Genomic DNA, 15,644 nt, shown 5'->3' with positions numbered 1-15,644 from the left:
TTATTTCCCACTTTCGATCCTTGTCACACACACACGCACTTCTCCATAGGGACATGAGAGGAACACAAGAAGCAGAAAGAGGGAGAGAGACACTGATAGCTTGAGTCAGAGAGATACAGGACCACAGAAGCAACAATCAAAACACCTTTAGCATATTATTTTCATTTTTTATTTTCTTATAATTAACGTGTGGCCAGTAACGGTGCACAAGTCATCGGGGTGACCACAATGATGAGTTTGGTGGTGTGCCATACAACTGCCTTAAAAAAAAAGACGACCAAAAAAAAAAGAATCTTGCTGGATATATGCCATTCCAGAATGCCACGATCACCACACATTAATGAATTTCAGCAGTATGCATGTCCTTTAGACCCTTGGGCTGGAAAACAAACCTGTAATCATGAACAGTGCAGTTTGCAGTAGATTGCAATGAACCAGGACCACAGGCCAAAAACACACTGCTGTTTGTCAACGAATAATAACACACAAATGAACGGCATGATTATTAATTGTGACGGAAGTACGAAAAAAGAAAAAAAAAGTCTTTAAAAAAGTTGTTTTTTTCCAGCGTAATTTCGTTTCTTTATACCCACATTTTTAGGTGAAAAGTATTTAAAATGAATGTAAAGTGGCAAATACGGAAATGCATTTATTTCTAAAAATCAGTAGTCGGTGGCCTATTCAAAACACACAAAAAATATTAAAAAATATTTAAAAAAAACGTCCTCGCTTTTACAATGTTCTTCAATTTCCAATCGCAAATAAATAAGAAAGGCTGTTAACCATGAAACAGTGATCCCAGATGGAAGGAGTATACACCAAGACTGTGGCTGGCCGAGTGTTCACGCATGAGTAACAATACACGGTGCAGTGGTGAGGATTTGAACAAGGCTTCTCGCCCCTTGTTCACTACACTTGGGTGAAAACCCTTATTCTTCGCTAATATGTACAGTTCAGGAGCAGGCGGGTGCATAAATCATGACATCAAATCATGGACGTGATGACGTCATACTGGCTGACGTCATCAAGGACACACAAAACACAGGGCCTATCACAGACCTTCCTCTGGCAAAGGGTTGCTGTTGTTAAGTGACACTCCATTTTTCTCTCTTCTTTTCTATAAAACAAAAAAGGGGACAAGAATGACATCTTTTTCATTTAAAAATCACAATAAAAATTAATGTTACAGTGATAAATTTGTCATGCGATATCATGCAGAGATTCTTTCTTTCTTTCTTTCTTTATTTGGTGTTTAACGTCGTTTTCAACCACGAAGGTTATAATGCAGAGATTCTAGTGAGCTCAAAACATACAACCTTTGACCAAAGTGTTGTCCACTCCTTATAACATATACAGCCTTTTGACAATCGAAATCGCGCAGAAATTAAAAAATAAAAATACAGTGTATTACTACTATGTACCCTGTAATCCTGAAGTTCATAACAGCGACCTAGGTCAGACGTGTCTACCATGGACACAATGCTCCCAAAATCCTGAAGTGTAAGTGTTCGTGCAAAAATGTTTACCCACGGAAGTCTGTGTAAACCTACCAACAGCACTGTAACCCTTTGCCAGAGTTTCTTTCAGTTGCAGCAAGTGTCACTCACAACAACTGCCCTATGGATGAGGTATTTGTTAATCTTATTTTCATTTGGTATATCAACAATAAGTAAATAGACATGACAACATTAAAAATCATTATCAACAAGACACATTCATGCCAGAAATACTGCTCTTTTGCCATAGGACATACAAATAAAATTAAACGATTTCCAGAGAAGACATAGACAAAGCTGAGAAGTAGAGAGACATTTTTTTAATGATAGTCTTATGTTGTTTATGTAAAGTTTCATTTCAGAAAAGCTATTCATAACACCAGCAAATTTAGTTTACTTTATTTATAAAAAAAAAGTATGACAATTACCCCCCCAAAAATCTTTAATTCATAGAAATTTAAAGAAAATGTTAATCTGAAGAAGAAAAAAATCTTATTGTTTTCATGACTGAAGTATATAGTCAGCTTTCCAAAATGTATCAGCATGGAATCAACCACTAAATGCAATACTTTGAAGATGGAACACAAACTAAAATCAAATTCAATGCAGCTACAGTAGTAATAAAATGTGGTTTGAAAGGCTGCACTACCAACACTTCTCTTACAAAGATTGTGGTTTTGAAATTATTAAAACATAAAACAGTTTTGCTTTCCGTGAAAATGAAAAAAGAATAGTAGAAGAAGATACTGGTTCAAGAAGTGCACTTTTATACAAAAAAGAGGGGGTGGGGGCTAAATGGTGTACATGTATCATCCCTACACTTTTTTGTTTTAACCTTCACATTCAAATACAAGTGGGTTTTCAGCTTGCAGAATTTGACAGTAAAGCACAGTTTGACTTCTTGTATCAGTTACTTCAGAATCCATAGCTTAGGAAGTAAACAAAGGTCTGACAGTATTAGCACCAAAGTGATCATGAATCCAACACAAAATGAAAAGCAAGTGTACACAAACAGTGCTAAAAAAAAGATCCTGAGAGAAATATGAGGACACTTAAGACATTAGACATTGGAAGAAAAAAACGCTATGATTTCTTTGGTCTTCAGCTGACGCAAGGGTAAGTCAAAGAAAGGACAATGAAACAAAACACAAACTAATGACGACTCGAGGAAGCCCCGCGAAAGGTCATCAAGGTGCTAAAATGACTTATGCCTACACATTTCTGCTTCAGCTATCCAAACCTTAGACACAGGTTAGTTACCATAATTCTGAAAGTTATGCCTACACTGTTGAATATTGCTGTTGAAATTAACTAGACAAGGGAAATAACATACAGGTAAGCATTAAAAAAAAAAAAAAAGATTGTATTAAAGTTACCCTTGAGAACTGTTCATCCGTTTCTTACCATGCGACAAAAATTGTAACAACTCTTTGAATGTACGTAAGTCAGCATGAAGCCCTAAAATGTTCGTGCAAATTAAAAAAAAAGAGATAAATTAATCATAATACATCATGTCATGTGCTCCTTTAAACTTTTGGTCTGCTCAAACCATGTGGCTGGCTACATCTGTATGTTGCTAACGAGTAACATAAACTTTACCAAAGCAGGTAGGTAACGTTTTGCATTGCATGAAACAAACATAAAAGGATAAAAATGTACTGGCCAAAACAAAAACTTAACAAAAAGCATGTGCGATGCCTCACTAGGTACACAACTTTAAAAAGTGTTCTTAACAGTAATTGTCATTTTGCCATGGATTCATCAACAACAACATTCATATTTAAATGCCCATCATCAAGACGACAAAATGTTCACATATTTCTCTTTAATGACCAGTCTAGTCGTCAAACCTGTCAATGATATAAAAATGTGTCTTAGATCTCCCCCATAACATGGTTTTGTCTCGCACACAATCAGAACTGCACTCTCTCTATCTCTCTCTTCCACTCTCTCTCTCTCTCTTCCCTCTCTCTCTCCCTCTTCCCCTCTCTCTCTCTCCCTCCCCCTCTTTCTCTCTCTCTCTGTCACACACACACACACACACACACACACACACACACACACACACACACACACACACACACACACACACACACACACACACACACGCAAAGATTTGTGCTCTGTTATTATCGCTCCCAAAACCCCAACTTATGAGAAGAAAAAAAAATGACTTTAAAATAAAAAGAATGAAGACAAAATAAATTGAAAATAACCTGCTTATTCTAAAGATTACACTGACCAGTGAAATTAAATATTATGTCATTTTCACATTCATACAAACACCACATAATTACAGGTACATTGTTACTATTAATGAACACAAATACATCCTCACAAAGAGTCGGTCACAATTTACAACAACAAAACAAGAAACAATACCAACAACATGATTTTTAAACTAAGTAATTGTACATTTCTTTCTTGTTAAAAACTGCTTGTAAAATTGTGTACAATATATACGATTATATATATACCATGATGACAAGCAGTCATTAACAAGAAACAGTTTACCAGTCCAAGATACTTACTTATAAATAAATAACATTAATTCCACAGTCAACCACCGAAGAAAAGAAAAAAAAGACGAAAAAAAAAAAGAATCCCGTGACTTATAAACAAAGTTGTCCAATTATAACACAATAATATTATACCCTTGGAAGACTAAATGCACATGTATACACCAGCCTTCAGTCTCTAAAATGGTGTTAAAGTTTACCCGTAAGTGTGAGGTCGATTAATTCAAGATTTCCGTATTCACAGTAGAGGAGAGAGTATATTATGAATAGTGTCTTGTAGAGTTTACACTGTTGTTTGCAGGCTGGCCAAGGTACGGTCAACTGCTGGGAGAGCTTTTCTTTGGCCAAGTACTATGCTAATGTACCTTCACTCCCACGTTTGCTAACGGGACACCACCACAGTAGACTAATTAACAGTGTCATGTTCATAATTCAAAGTGTCCGTTGTGTTTATATTACACACACTCCTGAGGATGAATTTGTCGACGAAGGGGGGAGCTAGCGCAGTCTTGTCCACAAAACTTACACATGATCACACCGTTCATGGTAATTGTTTTACCGTTGTCCGTTTGTAAGTTTATTTTAGTCACCACTGTACACTGTTTATGTACACAACTGTCTACAACAGCACGATATCACACAAGAAACTCAAATAGAGGCATGCACGTTTTCTTTCCTTTTGTACATATATGAGGTATTTTGACGACCCAGAGGAGCAACACTGTTCAGTCCACAACCAATTCCAAGTTGAAAGTAACAAAGTATCAAGTCCAAGACCAGTCCAGTATTTGCTGTCTGTCCTTTTGTTGGTCACAAAGTTGCAGACGACTTAACCATGTCCGACAAGCTAAGTCCACTGGCCTTTGCGCTCCAATCCCCACAAAAGGTTAACATGTGTTGTTCAAAACAAGTCCTGACAATCTCAGCATACATGTACATCTTTGGCAATGCTGCTATCATTCACACCAGGAGTAGGCCAGCCTAGACCAGCAGTGAGTCAACCAGACCAGGAACACAAAACCTGGACTCAACCCAAGTCTTGGACTGGACTTGGATTTTAGTGATGACTGCCAAAGAACCACACCATTTCTGCCATTTCTGTCTCCACAGCCCACCAGATCCACACTGCGGGAAGCTTTTAAGTTTTGTGTGTGTTGTGGAATTTTCAAGAATTTGCTTCGAGGAACCACAAGACTCGGTTTAGTCTTTTAATTTTGACGCAAGACTAAAAGGCGTTCCCTTCTTCCACAGTTGACTCCTTAATGACATGGATATGCCTATGGTTGGACGAGTAAAAACAAGGCTCTCCAGTTCACCACGGTAGGACAAGAATAGGTGACTTCTTTACAGTGCTCCAGCTCAGCTCTGCAGCACACAAACGTGGCCGATGAGGCAGGTAGCTAAACTCTCCAGTTGTAACACTGGATTGAAAAAACTGGCCACACCTTTTGTGTGTTCTCTGCTGCCAGTGGACGTGGATGGAAACACTGACTCTGAACGTCTTGGGTCGTAGCATGACAACTCGTCCAGCTAGAGTCATCACAAATCCTTGGTTAAAGCTGCAAGCACCAATGGTAAAAAGACTTGAAAAAATAGCGAGGTAGATATTCAGTGAAGTGGAGCTCTGCAGTGCCTTGTCTAGTTCTCATCTGGTGTAAAAGAGGGAGAGGGATGGGAGGGAGGGAGGGAGATAGGGAGGGAGGGAGTAGGCTAGGGATGGGCGTCATGTCTGTGGATTGAAGGACGTGGCTTGTTCCCTGCTGGTGGCTGCAGCTGGCAGGTCTGTGGACTCAAAGCACCATTGGCACATCAGGAATCAACAGTAACAATATCTGAAACAGAAGAAAAAAATCATTGGTTAAATCTTAGTTTGATTTTGTAATAAAAAAAAAAGGCAGCCTATCAAGCAAATTATATTGGATGCTTTAACAGAAGAAATCACCCATTAAGTAAATACTAATTGCGACCTTTAACAGAACAAACAACAAATTTATCCAAATGAAATACAAATAAGAACAATGAAGCCAGTTTCTCCTCCACGCTACACCATTTCATGTAGGGAGGGAGGCAGAACTGCTGCATCTTCCAACACCCAAATTAAAATAAGAATCAGCGATGGCAAAACCTTTGAAGAAAATAAAACGGGAAAAAACACAAAATCAACTGAGGGCAAAACCTTCCCAGTAAAACAATTAAAAAAATCAACTTAGGGCAAAACCTTTAGAAAAAAACACACATTAAAAGAGAAATAAAGAGGATACTCACTAACAACACTGGTGGTGAGAAAGAGCTAGCACTCTGAGTCGGAGTAGTGCCTGCGACCGTGACTTTCCCGTTCCTTTAACTGCCTCATTTTCCGACGCTTGCTTTTGTACGAGTGTTCCTGGCTCACAGCACCTGCACATCAGCACAGTACAAGGATTAGTCATACAGAGGAAAAGTGACAACAGATGCACATCAGCACAGTATAAGGATTAGTCATACAGAGAGGAAAAGTGACAACCAGATGCACATCAGCTTTCATACAGTGGCACCTGTCATTGAGGTAACCTGTGGAACCACCCAAAATTGTCTTTCAGTGCAGCCCTCTTTGGATTAGATTGCTTTAGTCAGAAGAAAGGTCTCACACAAGAAGCCTGGCATGGCAAAGACTATTCAAAGATTTTACTCTGCAAAGAGCTCTCTGTGTCTGCCTCTCATTTTCAGTTATTCTGTCTGGTCTTTTGTGTGTGTCTGTCTTGTCTGTCTGTCTGTCTGTGTGTCTGTCTGTCTCTCTCTTAAGAAAAAAAGTGCCAGTACTCACCACCAGGTATGGGTGTGTGAACTTCAACCTTGACTGTAGCTGTGGCCTTGACTCTTGTTACAGTGGAAGTTTGACCCCCGCTCGTAGTGGGCACATGAATGGTCACAGGAAAACTCTGGAACATCAGAAACAAATATCATCCTTTAGAAAAGTTAACATTGTCATTGACTACCTCTCCCTGGTAACACTGCACCCATGGTGCTGAATAATTCAGACCTGTTTACCAAATTTGAACAGTTGGTGTACTTTCCACAGAGACTGTGAATTTTCAAAATATTGAGTGTATTTTCTTTCCAGGTAGAGGAGCTTCTTAATCATGTGACCGACATAAAACTGTTAGCAGTGAAATTCCAATACAACGTCCGTCGCACTGATGATAAAACTGTAAGAATATGACACTGGAAATCGTCGTACTTGCTTATCAACCAGAGTATTTATCGTATTCTTGGAAACTTGGCCTACAAAATACGGTGAAATCGTATGAGTAAACAGGTCTGGAATATACACTCACCCCTTAAAACTATGGTCTTGATCTTTTCCAGACTTGGCTAATGAAAGATTTATTTGTCTACCTCTCTCTTTCTTTCCCATTACTCTTCTCCATCTTTCTCTCCTGTGTTATATACACACACTCTCTCCTCCTCTTGTGTGTGTGTGCGTGCGTGCGTGCGTGCGTGCGTGTGTGAGTGTGTGCGTGCGTGCGTGCGTGTATGCTTTTGCTATCAAGCATATGATACCTACTGTAATAGTTTCATGCATTTGTTGTATGCATTTAATGACTGCTTCAGATGTGTATATTTGCATATCATTTGTTGTGTGTGTGCCCACACACATCTCCCCCTCTCTCCTCTGTCACTCTCTCTCTCTCTCTCTCTCTCTCTCTCTCTCTCTCTCTCTCTCTCTCTCTCTCTCTCTCTCTCTCTCTCTCTCTCTCTCTCTCTCTCTCTCTCTCTCTCTCTCTCTCTCTCTCTCTCTCTCTCTCTCTCTCTCTCTCTCTCTCTCTCTCTCTCTCTCTCTCTCTCTCCCCCCCCCCCATCACCCTCTCGATCTCCCCCCTACTCACTTTGCTGCTGTCACAGCTGCTGTCATCGCTGTCGTTACCACTGCTACGCCGCTTTCCTCCTCCCCAATCCCCTCCCCCACCTCCTCCTTCGCTCGTTGCACCGCTGCTCGGAATTGTCGTTGTTTCCACCACAACCTCCGGCTGAACGATGATCTCGTGCGAAGAATATTGCGTAGGCTCTTCGGTGATTGTGGAGAGCGAGATGTCAGAGTTCCGCCGAGGGTACACTCGACGGCCTCGGGAGGAGGAAGAGGAGGAAGAGGAGGTGCGTATGTGGTGGTGGTGGTGACGTTGGTCGCGTCCCATCCGTGGTGAAGGCTCTGGCGTTGGTGTGGATAGGCAGTCTGGGTTTTCTTTGGGAATAACCTGAAACAACCACAGTGCAACTGTTGTAGACACCAAGTTGGAAAGGGAGTTCTGACAATCTCAAGGGAGGGCTGATTGCGTTTTAACGTTTTAATATCGCCCCAAGTCAAGAAAAACGAACAGTAGACACTATTTCAACAAAACACAAGCCGGGACTCAGCATTTGTCTGTTGACTTCATGGAGAAGTTGTCCACCAAACAATCTCAGAAATATTTTCATAAAATAAATAAATAAAACAATGAATCAGTGCAAACGAAGTCTGAGCAGAATGCAATACAGTAAAACCACTTGTACAGTTTAGTCTTGCTCTTAGTGTTCCTTTTTTTTCTAAACCGTAATTGTGGTTGGCCAGATTGTGTTAACTCTACTGGCTGAGCTGTACATTTATAAGGGTTTTACTTACTTCCCCTTTTGGTCCCAGAAATGAGAGCAGTATTGGCAGCAACAGCAACCCATTCAGAATGCCAATCACCACCAAAGCCGCCAGCACGTTGAAGAAATACCTGCAACACACACAAAAACCAGCACATTACTCATGATGCACAACCTTCAGTTTCAACTTGAAATGAAATTTTGCAAGCGTGGTACAAGGGAGACAACACTTGATCACTGTTGCAAGCCACACCTAGTTTAGTCTCCCTTGAGTCATTCTGCTCCAAAGTTGAATGAATCGTGTCTTCAGGGCCAAATTTTGTTTTACATGTATATCGAGTGTATATGTTACATTTTTATTATCATCAGCCGTTTGGGGTTGGTGGTGGAGATAGCTGAATACGTGGGGGAAACCACCAATCTATTCTACAGGTGCGCCAACAGACCAATGGAATTCTTTTGAATTCACCTGTTAATGCTTTGTGTAAACCACACAATTCACATGTGGGAGACGACTGACATACCACAAACCACAAAACAATGCAAAAGCAGAAGCCATCCTTGTCACCAAAAACACAAAACCTACAACGTAAACCCTACACACACCTGGCCTAAACAAGCCACCTGCTAATAAAGTATTCTAATCAAACCACTTCATTAAATCATGCTCTGTCTTTTCCCTCCCCTCAAAAAATGCCCACTTTCACCCCACCCCAACCTCGCCCCAAATTGCCAGCCGTGCCTACTTATGTACTGTGTGAGGGAGGTGGAATGCAGACAATGTGTGGAAAACGGGGAGACTCCTCCAATAAGTATCCTACCTGCCCTTTGAGTGGCTCAACCTCTGGGGGGTTCCCCCGCAAGTGGATGTACATCAGGTTGATCCCCCTCCCCCTCCCTCATTGCGACCCCACCTCTATTCGGGTACCTTATTCCCCACTCCACTCCACCCTCCCGCTAGTTTTGTCTGTTTGACTGATCAGAAGTGATTTAACAGGGGTGGGGCGCTGGAGGGGTGGGGGAAGAAGTTCTTTACCAGTGTAATTAGCGGTGTGATGTTTTCTTGGTGATGATACTGTGTTTGGGGTAGGGAAGGGGGGGGGAGGGGGATCTATGATGACCATCGTCATCATTATCTCTGTCTGTCCCTGTCTGTCTGTCTGTCTATCTGTTTCTCTCATTCTCGAGTCCCCACCCCAACAACCCAAAACCACGGACGAAAGTTCCAGATCGCACCCCCCCCCCCCTCCCCAACTCATTGTGATCTCTAGCATGTACTGAAGCAGTAGTGGTGAGGTAGAGAAGACACAGGGAACAGCCATGGCTAGAGAGAGGAGAGGCAGAAAGACTAAGAATGGAGAGCGCGCCACTTGTGTAAACAGCCCGGCCCCAGCGGAGCCCCTAGGGGCCTCGAGCCAGCTCCCTGTAAACACCCAGCCCCTATTTATTTGCCCAAGGAAGGGGCCCATCCACTGCTGCAGGCTGCTCCAGGGACCACACGGACCTCTGGAAAGGTTCACACACTCACACGGAGAGAACCACACAGCTACCCCGTTCATATATATCCGCCCACCTCCCCCCCCCCCCCCCCCCCACCTTTTGCCACCATTCCACCCACCGTCCGGCCAGTCTCCAGGGAGAAGTACTTGTTTTTAGTTGTCCTCTTTACTTTTTGGGGATTATGTGTGAAGATGAAGATGCAACTAAAATTCGTTACACTTTTTTTGTATCTCTTTGTTTCATGTACCCCAGATTGTTTTTCTTTCTTTCTGTGTCCGTTTTTTGCATTTAGTCAAGTTTTGACTAAATGTTTTAACATAGAGGGGGAATCGAGACGAGGGTCGTGGTGTATGTATGTGTCTGTGAGTGTGTGTGTGTGTGTATGTGTGTGTGTGTGTGTGTGTGTGTGTGTGTGTGTGTGTGTGTGTGTGTGTGTGTGTGTGTGTGTGTGTGTGTGTGTGTGTGTGTGTGTGTGTGTGTGTATAGCGATTCAGACTAAACTACAGGACCGATCTTTATAAAATTTTACATGAGAGTTCCTGGGAATGATATCCCCGGACGGTTTTTTTTTCTCATTTTTTTCGATAAATGTCTTTGATGACGTCATATCCGGCTTTTTGTAAAAGTTGAGGCGGCACTGTCACACCCTCATTTTTCAATCAAATTGATTGAAATTTTGGCCAAGCAATCTTCGACGAAGGCCGGACTTCGGTATTGCATTTCAGCTTGGTGGCTTAAAAATTAATTGATGACTTTGGTCATTAAAAATCTGAAAATTGTAAAAAAAAAATTTTTTTATAAAACGATCCAAATTTACGTTCATCTTATTTTTCATCATTTCCTGATTCCAAAAACATATAAATATGTTGTATTTGGATTAAAAACAAGCTCTGAAAATTAAACATATAAAAATTATGATCAAAATTAAATTTTCGAAATCAATTTAAAAACACTTTCATCTTATTCCTTGTCGGTTCCTGATTCCAAAAACATATAGATATGATATGTTTGGATTAAAAGCACGCTCAGAAAGTTAAAACGAAGAGAGGTACAGAAAAGCGTGCTATCCTTCTCAGCGCAACTACTACCCCGCTCTTCTTGTCAATTTCACTGCCTTTGCCACGAGCGGTGGACTGACGATGCTACGAGTATACGGTCTTGCTGAAAAATTGCAGTGCGTTCAGTTTCATTCTGTGAGTTCGACAGCTTGACTAAATGTTGTATTTTCGCCTTACGCGACTTGTTCCTCTTGCCTCGCCTTATCTTGCCTCTTTGTTTGTTTGTTTATTTGTTGCTTAACGTCCAGCCGACTACGCAGAGCCATATCAGGACGAGGAAGGGGGGATGAAGGGGGCCACTTGTCAAGCGATTCCTGTTTACAAATGCACTAACCCATTACTTGTGTCCCAGCAGGCTTTAGTAAAACTAAATTAATACCTACTGGAAGATTACCAGTTTCCAGTATGTTAAAATAGGCTTAACCTATCTACTGCTGGACTTACATCAGAACACTAACAGATTAAACTATACATGAATCGCGAGACAAGCGGCAAGAGAAGAGATTTTTGGAAAAAATACAGGTGAATGAGCAAGAAGGCAGAAAAAAGAAAAGAATTCATGAAGAAAAAGAGAGCATGACAGGAAAGAGGAACCAAAAATCTACCTAACAGCAAACTAGAAAGCTCCTGCGGTTCCAAAAACAGGAGGGGCCTTTAATTTCATAACCGCAGTGCCCCACTGCGGGATATCTTGCCTCTGTTGGCTTAGGACACGAATTGAACTGAAGGCCATATTATCGTGACAGAAATCAAGTTTGAAGTGGTCACTAATAAACAAGTCTACTACACCTTCATGTTTGTGTGTTGTTCTTGTTGTTTTTGGTTGTTTTGTTTGTTGTTCTTCTTCTTGTTGTTTTTTGTTTTTTCTGGGTTTTCTTTTTTGGGGGGAGGGGGTTTGTGTGCGTGTGTGTGTGTGTGGGGGGGGGGGGGTCAAAATAAATGCACCTGAGAATGAACTTTCATGAAGAACGAAAATCCAAATATATTATGTAAAAATAAAATTAAGATTCATTACCCTCGACCACCCTGAAAAAATGTGTGCGGTCCTGTCACTGTCAAAAAAAAAGCGATGCAAATTTCAATGTTCCTACATTCAACGGAAAAACAGCTGGTTACACTGGTGCAAAAAGCGCGAGTGTCAGAATAAAAAGCGACACCAGAGACCTCCCCCCTAAAAATCAGATGCAAATCACCCAGTGTTAATATTTGCAAACCCTCTCCGCGCCGCGCATCGCCCGCTTATTAACATAAAAACAGCTTTTGGGATGTAAATGTTAATGAGGGTGGGAGTAAATATCAGAAAGGGCCCAAAACACACAGCCATTATGTTGTGAGTACAAGTGGCACGAAACACTTCCCTACCAAACACGCCCCTCCCGTCCAAGTGATGCTGTTCGCGGCAGGACTATTAGTTAGTGTATGAACTATGAACAATGAGTCTGGCGACGTGATGAAAATTACTTTTCGGAGGCCCACGCCCCTGTTTTCGTGCAGATTTGCCTCCCCTTCTGCCTGCGCCACAACCCACCCACCCCCCCCCCCCCCCACACACACACTCTCTCTCTCTCTCTTTTACCTAAATTATAGCTCTGTTCTAAAAATTCGCCCTTCGTCTCTCTGTATCTGCAAATGTTATTATTATTGTGCGTGCGTGCGTGCGTGCGTGTGTGTCTGTCTCTCTCTCTCTCTATCGCTCTCCAATCCTTCGAATGTTACCCTGTTTTCTCTATGGGAGGGGGAAACGGGTGAACTGAAGAAGCGGGGGAAAAGTCCAACTTTTAGCACGTCCAGGTATAGGTTACAGTTGACAGAGAGCAAACAACAGTCTCACACAACCTGTTTTCCTCCACATCTCGTCAGGTAGGCCTAAGAGAGAGAGAGAATGGGGGTGGGGGGGGAGAGAGAGAGAGAGAGAGAGAGAGAGAGAGAGTGCGAGAGAGAATGGGGGTGGGGGGAGAGAGAGAGAGAGAGAGAGAGAGAGAGAGAGAGAGAGAGAGTGCGCGAGAGAATGGGGGTGGGGGGGAGAGAGAGAGGGTGACAGAGAGAGAGAGGGGGGACAGAGAGAGAGAGGGGGACAGAGAGAGAGAGGGAAAAACAGAGACACAGAGAAAAAGGCAGGATGGGAGAGGGGGAAACATAGCAATAAAGTTGGAAAGGGAGAGTACTCAATTAAAGCGAGTGATAATCGAAGAAAGTTCGAAGACAAATAATATTGACAAGATGAGGAACAATATTTCGGAGAAAAGAGGGACACACACACATAATTATGTAAGAGAGAGAGAGAGGGAGAGAGAGAGAGAGAGAGAGAGAGAGAGAGAGAGAGAGAGAGAGAGAGAGAGAGAGAGAGAGAGAGAAAGAGAGAGAGAGAGAGAGTCTTTCCTTTCCCTCACAGGGCCTCTCAAGCACACACACGGAAGTGTGTTTATAGTGTATTTCACCCCTGGCAGAGCCTCGAGAAAGAAAAGAGAAAGAGTAAAAGAGGAAGGGGGGTTCACGGAAGACGAAAAGGGGGGAACAAATTCCATACCGGCAGCTTGGGTGGTCCCAGGCCACAGGCCTCCACACAGCTGCCGTTCTCCCAACCGCTCTCCCTCCCTCCGCCCACCGAGGCTTCGCTCTTCCACCTTCCACCCTACTCCAGTCAGTCTGTACTTGACTATTCTATACTCCACTTTACTGCTCTGTCTAGGTAGACTGAGAGATATGTTTCGAACCGTCTTGCGTGTTTATTGAACAGCTTGCATGGGAGGAATGAAGAAGGGATTACAATGTGTGTGTGTGTGTGTGTGTGTGTGTCATGTTGTGTGTGTGTGTATGTGTGTGTCAGGTTGTGTGTGTGTGTGTGTGTGTGTCAGTGTGTGTATCTTGTGTGTGTGTGTGGGTGTGTGTGCGTGCGTGCGTGCGTGCGTGTTTGTCTTTATGTCTGTCTGCTTGTACGTCTGTGTCGGTACAGCAATGAGGTTAATGCTTCTCCCTGAACACACCTTTGACGAGTATTTCTCCCTTGTGTTTTTACAGTCTGTGGGACATGTGCAATGTGGGGAAGATACATTTTCTGTTCGTCCGTTAATTTCTGGTGTGGTTCTATTCTGTGTTCCTCTCACCGTAGGCTGTGTCGGTGACATGGGTCTTTTGGTCTGTCCGTCTGTCGCTTTGTCTGTCCGCATCTTGTGAATATCCCTTGTAATATATCCCTGTCTTATTGTCTGTGCGAAGGCATACAAACTGTAACTTTCAAGTTCCACTGAATTCACATTGCCTTTGGGGAACATCAAATCCCCACTTCCCAGATGAGAAGTCTATGTGTGTGTGTGTGTGTGTGTGTGTGCGTGCGCACGCGCGTGTGTGTGTGTGTTTTACTGTGTGTGTGTGGGGGGGGGAGGGGGGGGGGAGGGGGGGGGTCGGTGGGGGAAAATCATACATGGAGGATATTTCAGGGACAAAACAGAAAGGGGGGAGGGTGGATAGGCGAGGGAGAGGGGAGTTATTCTGCTGCCAATTGTTGCGATGCTTGCTGTTGTAGGGAACAAAACGTTGAACGGAACAGAAGCCCATGAAAACAAACTCACAGGAAAAGGGATAGGTGTTTGGCAAAGGTTGAGTGTCAGTGCATGTGCACGAGATGCTTCGCGTTCTTCAGGTCAATCAGTTTTCCATTGCAGCGGTTAGTAATACCTGCATGGGTGTGCCCAAAACATGCAAGTGAACAATAACAACAACCAAAACATCCGTATTGGCCAGATAGGCCAATTTTCATTCACTGGAACATGTTATTGAAATGATTTCTACAGCCAACAAGCTTTGACGCTTTGCAATGATTTCTGCTGAATCAGACTCTCGTGTACAAAACGGCATGGATGCGACCCTTCTTTATCATGATGATCCATTCACCATTCAGAGCAGGAGTCGGACCCTTTTCTACCCGCCGATCGACCATGCACACACGCGAACACGCACACACACACACGCGCGAACACACATACACACACCTGTACCCCCCTACACACACACACACACACACACACACACACACACACACACACGTCACTTCTCACCACTTCTAACCAATCACACCCCCATCCCTCCAATCTGTAACCGCATCCATCGAGAAAAAAAAGTAGTTACCAAAAATCAAACATCATCCTTATCATCATCATCACATCGCTACCGCGACACAAAACATTTAACGCGAACCTGCGATGTGAGAAACGAAAATGGCGCCTGTTCTTCAGTTACCGCAAAACTACACGGTGGCTTTCAAAGGGAGGGCACAAGAAAAGGTGTGAACCGCTTCACCCCACTCAAGGGGGGAAAACAGAAAGGTGAACGAGTGTAATGAGTTGACAAGTAGGCAGAATGAGATTCATCTCTGGACAAAGGGGGCAAGCTACACTGCAAGCAGCCCAGGTAAGGAGGCGGTGTGAAATATTTCAAGCGCACAAGATGGAGAGATGGAGATCAAGAGT

The 15,644-nt window shown here is 42.8% G+C and overlaps 1 protein-coding gene across 2 annotated transcripts in view; it reads right to left on the bottom strand.

The window, feature by feature from the left end:
- Positions 1-153: 153 nt before the first annotated feature.
- Positions 154-15,644, bottom strand: part of LOC138966881 (protein patched homolog 1-like) — a 78,283-nt gene continuing 62,792 nt past the window's right edge. For both annotated transcript variants that reach the window (XM_070339265.1, XM_070339266.1), the window contains exons 23-27: positions 8,652-8,751; positions 7,882-8,247; positions 6,819-6,933; positions 6,281-6,412; positions 154-5,847 (exon numbers count right to left, since the gene is read on the bottom strand). In XM_070339265.1, coding sequence (XP_070195366.1) covers positions 6,306-6,412; positions 6,819-6,933; positions 7,882-8,247; positions 8,652-8,751 — 688 coding nt within the window. In that variant the 3' untranslated portion in view covers positions 154-5,847; positions 6,281-6,305. The remainder of the gene's footprint in view (positions 5,848-6,280; positions 6,413-6,818; positions 6,934-7,881; positions 8,248-8,651; positions 8,752-15,644) is intronic.

The sequence above is a fragment of the Littorina saxatilis genome, linkage group LG5 (assembly GCF_037325665.1).
Source record: "Littorina saxatilis isolate snail1 linkage group LG5, US_GU_Lsax_2.0, whole genome shotgun sequence".
NCBI lineage: Eukaryota > Metazoa > Mollusca > Gastropoda > Littorinimorpha > Littorinidae > Littorina > Littorina saxatilis.
The sequence above is the reverse complement of the archived record's forward strand: the minus strand, read 5'-3'. Positions and strand labels throughout refer to the sequence as shown.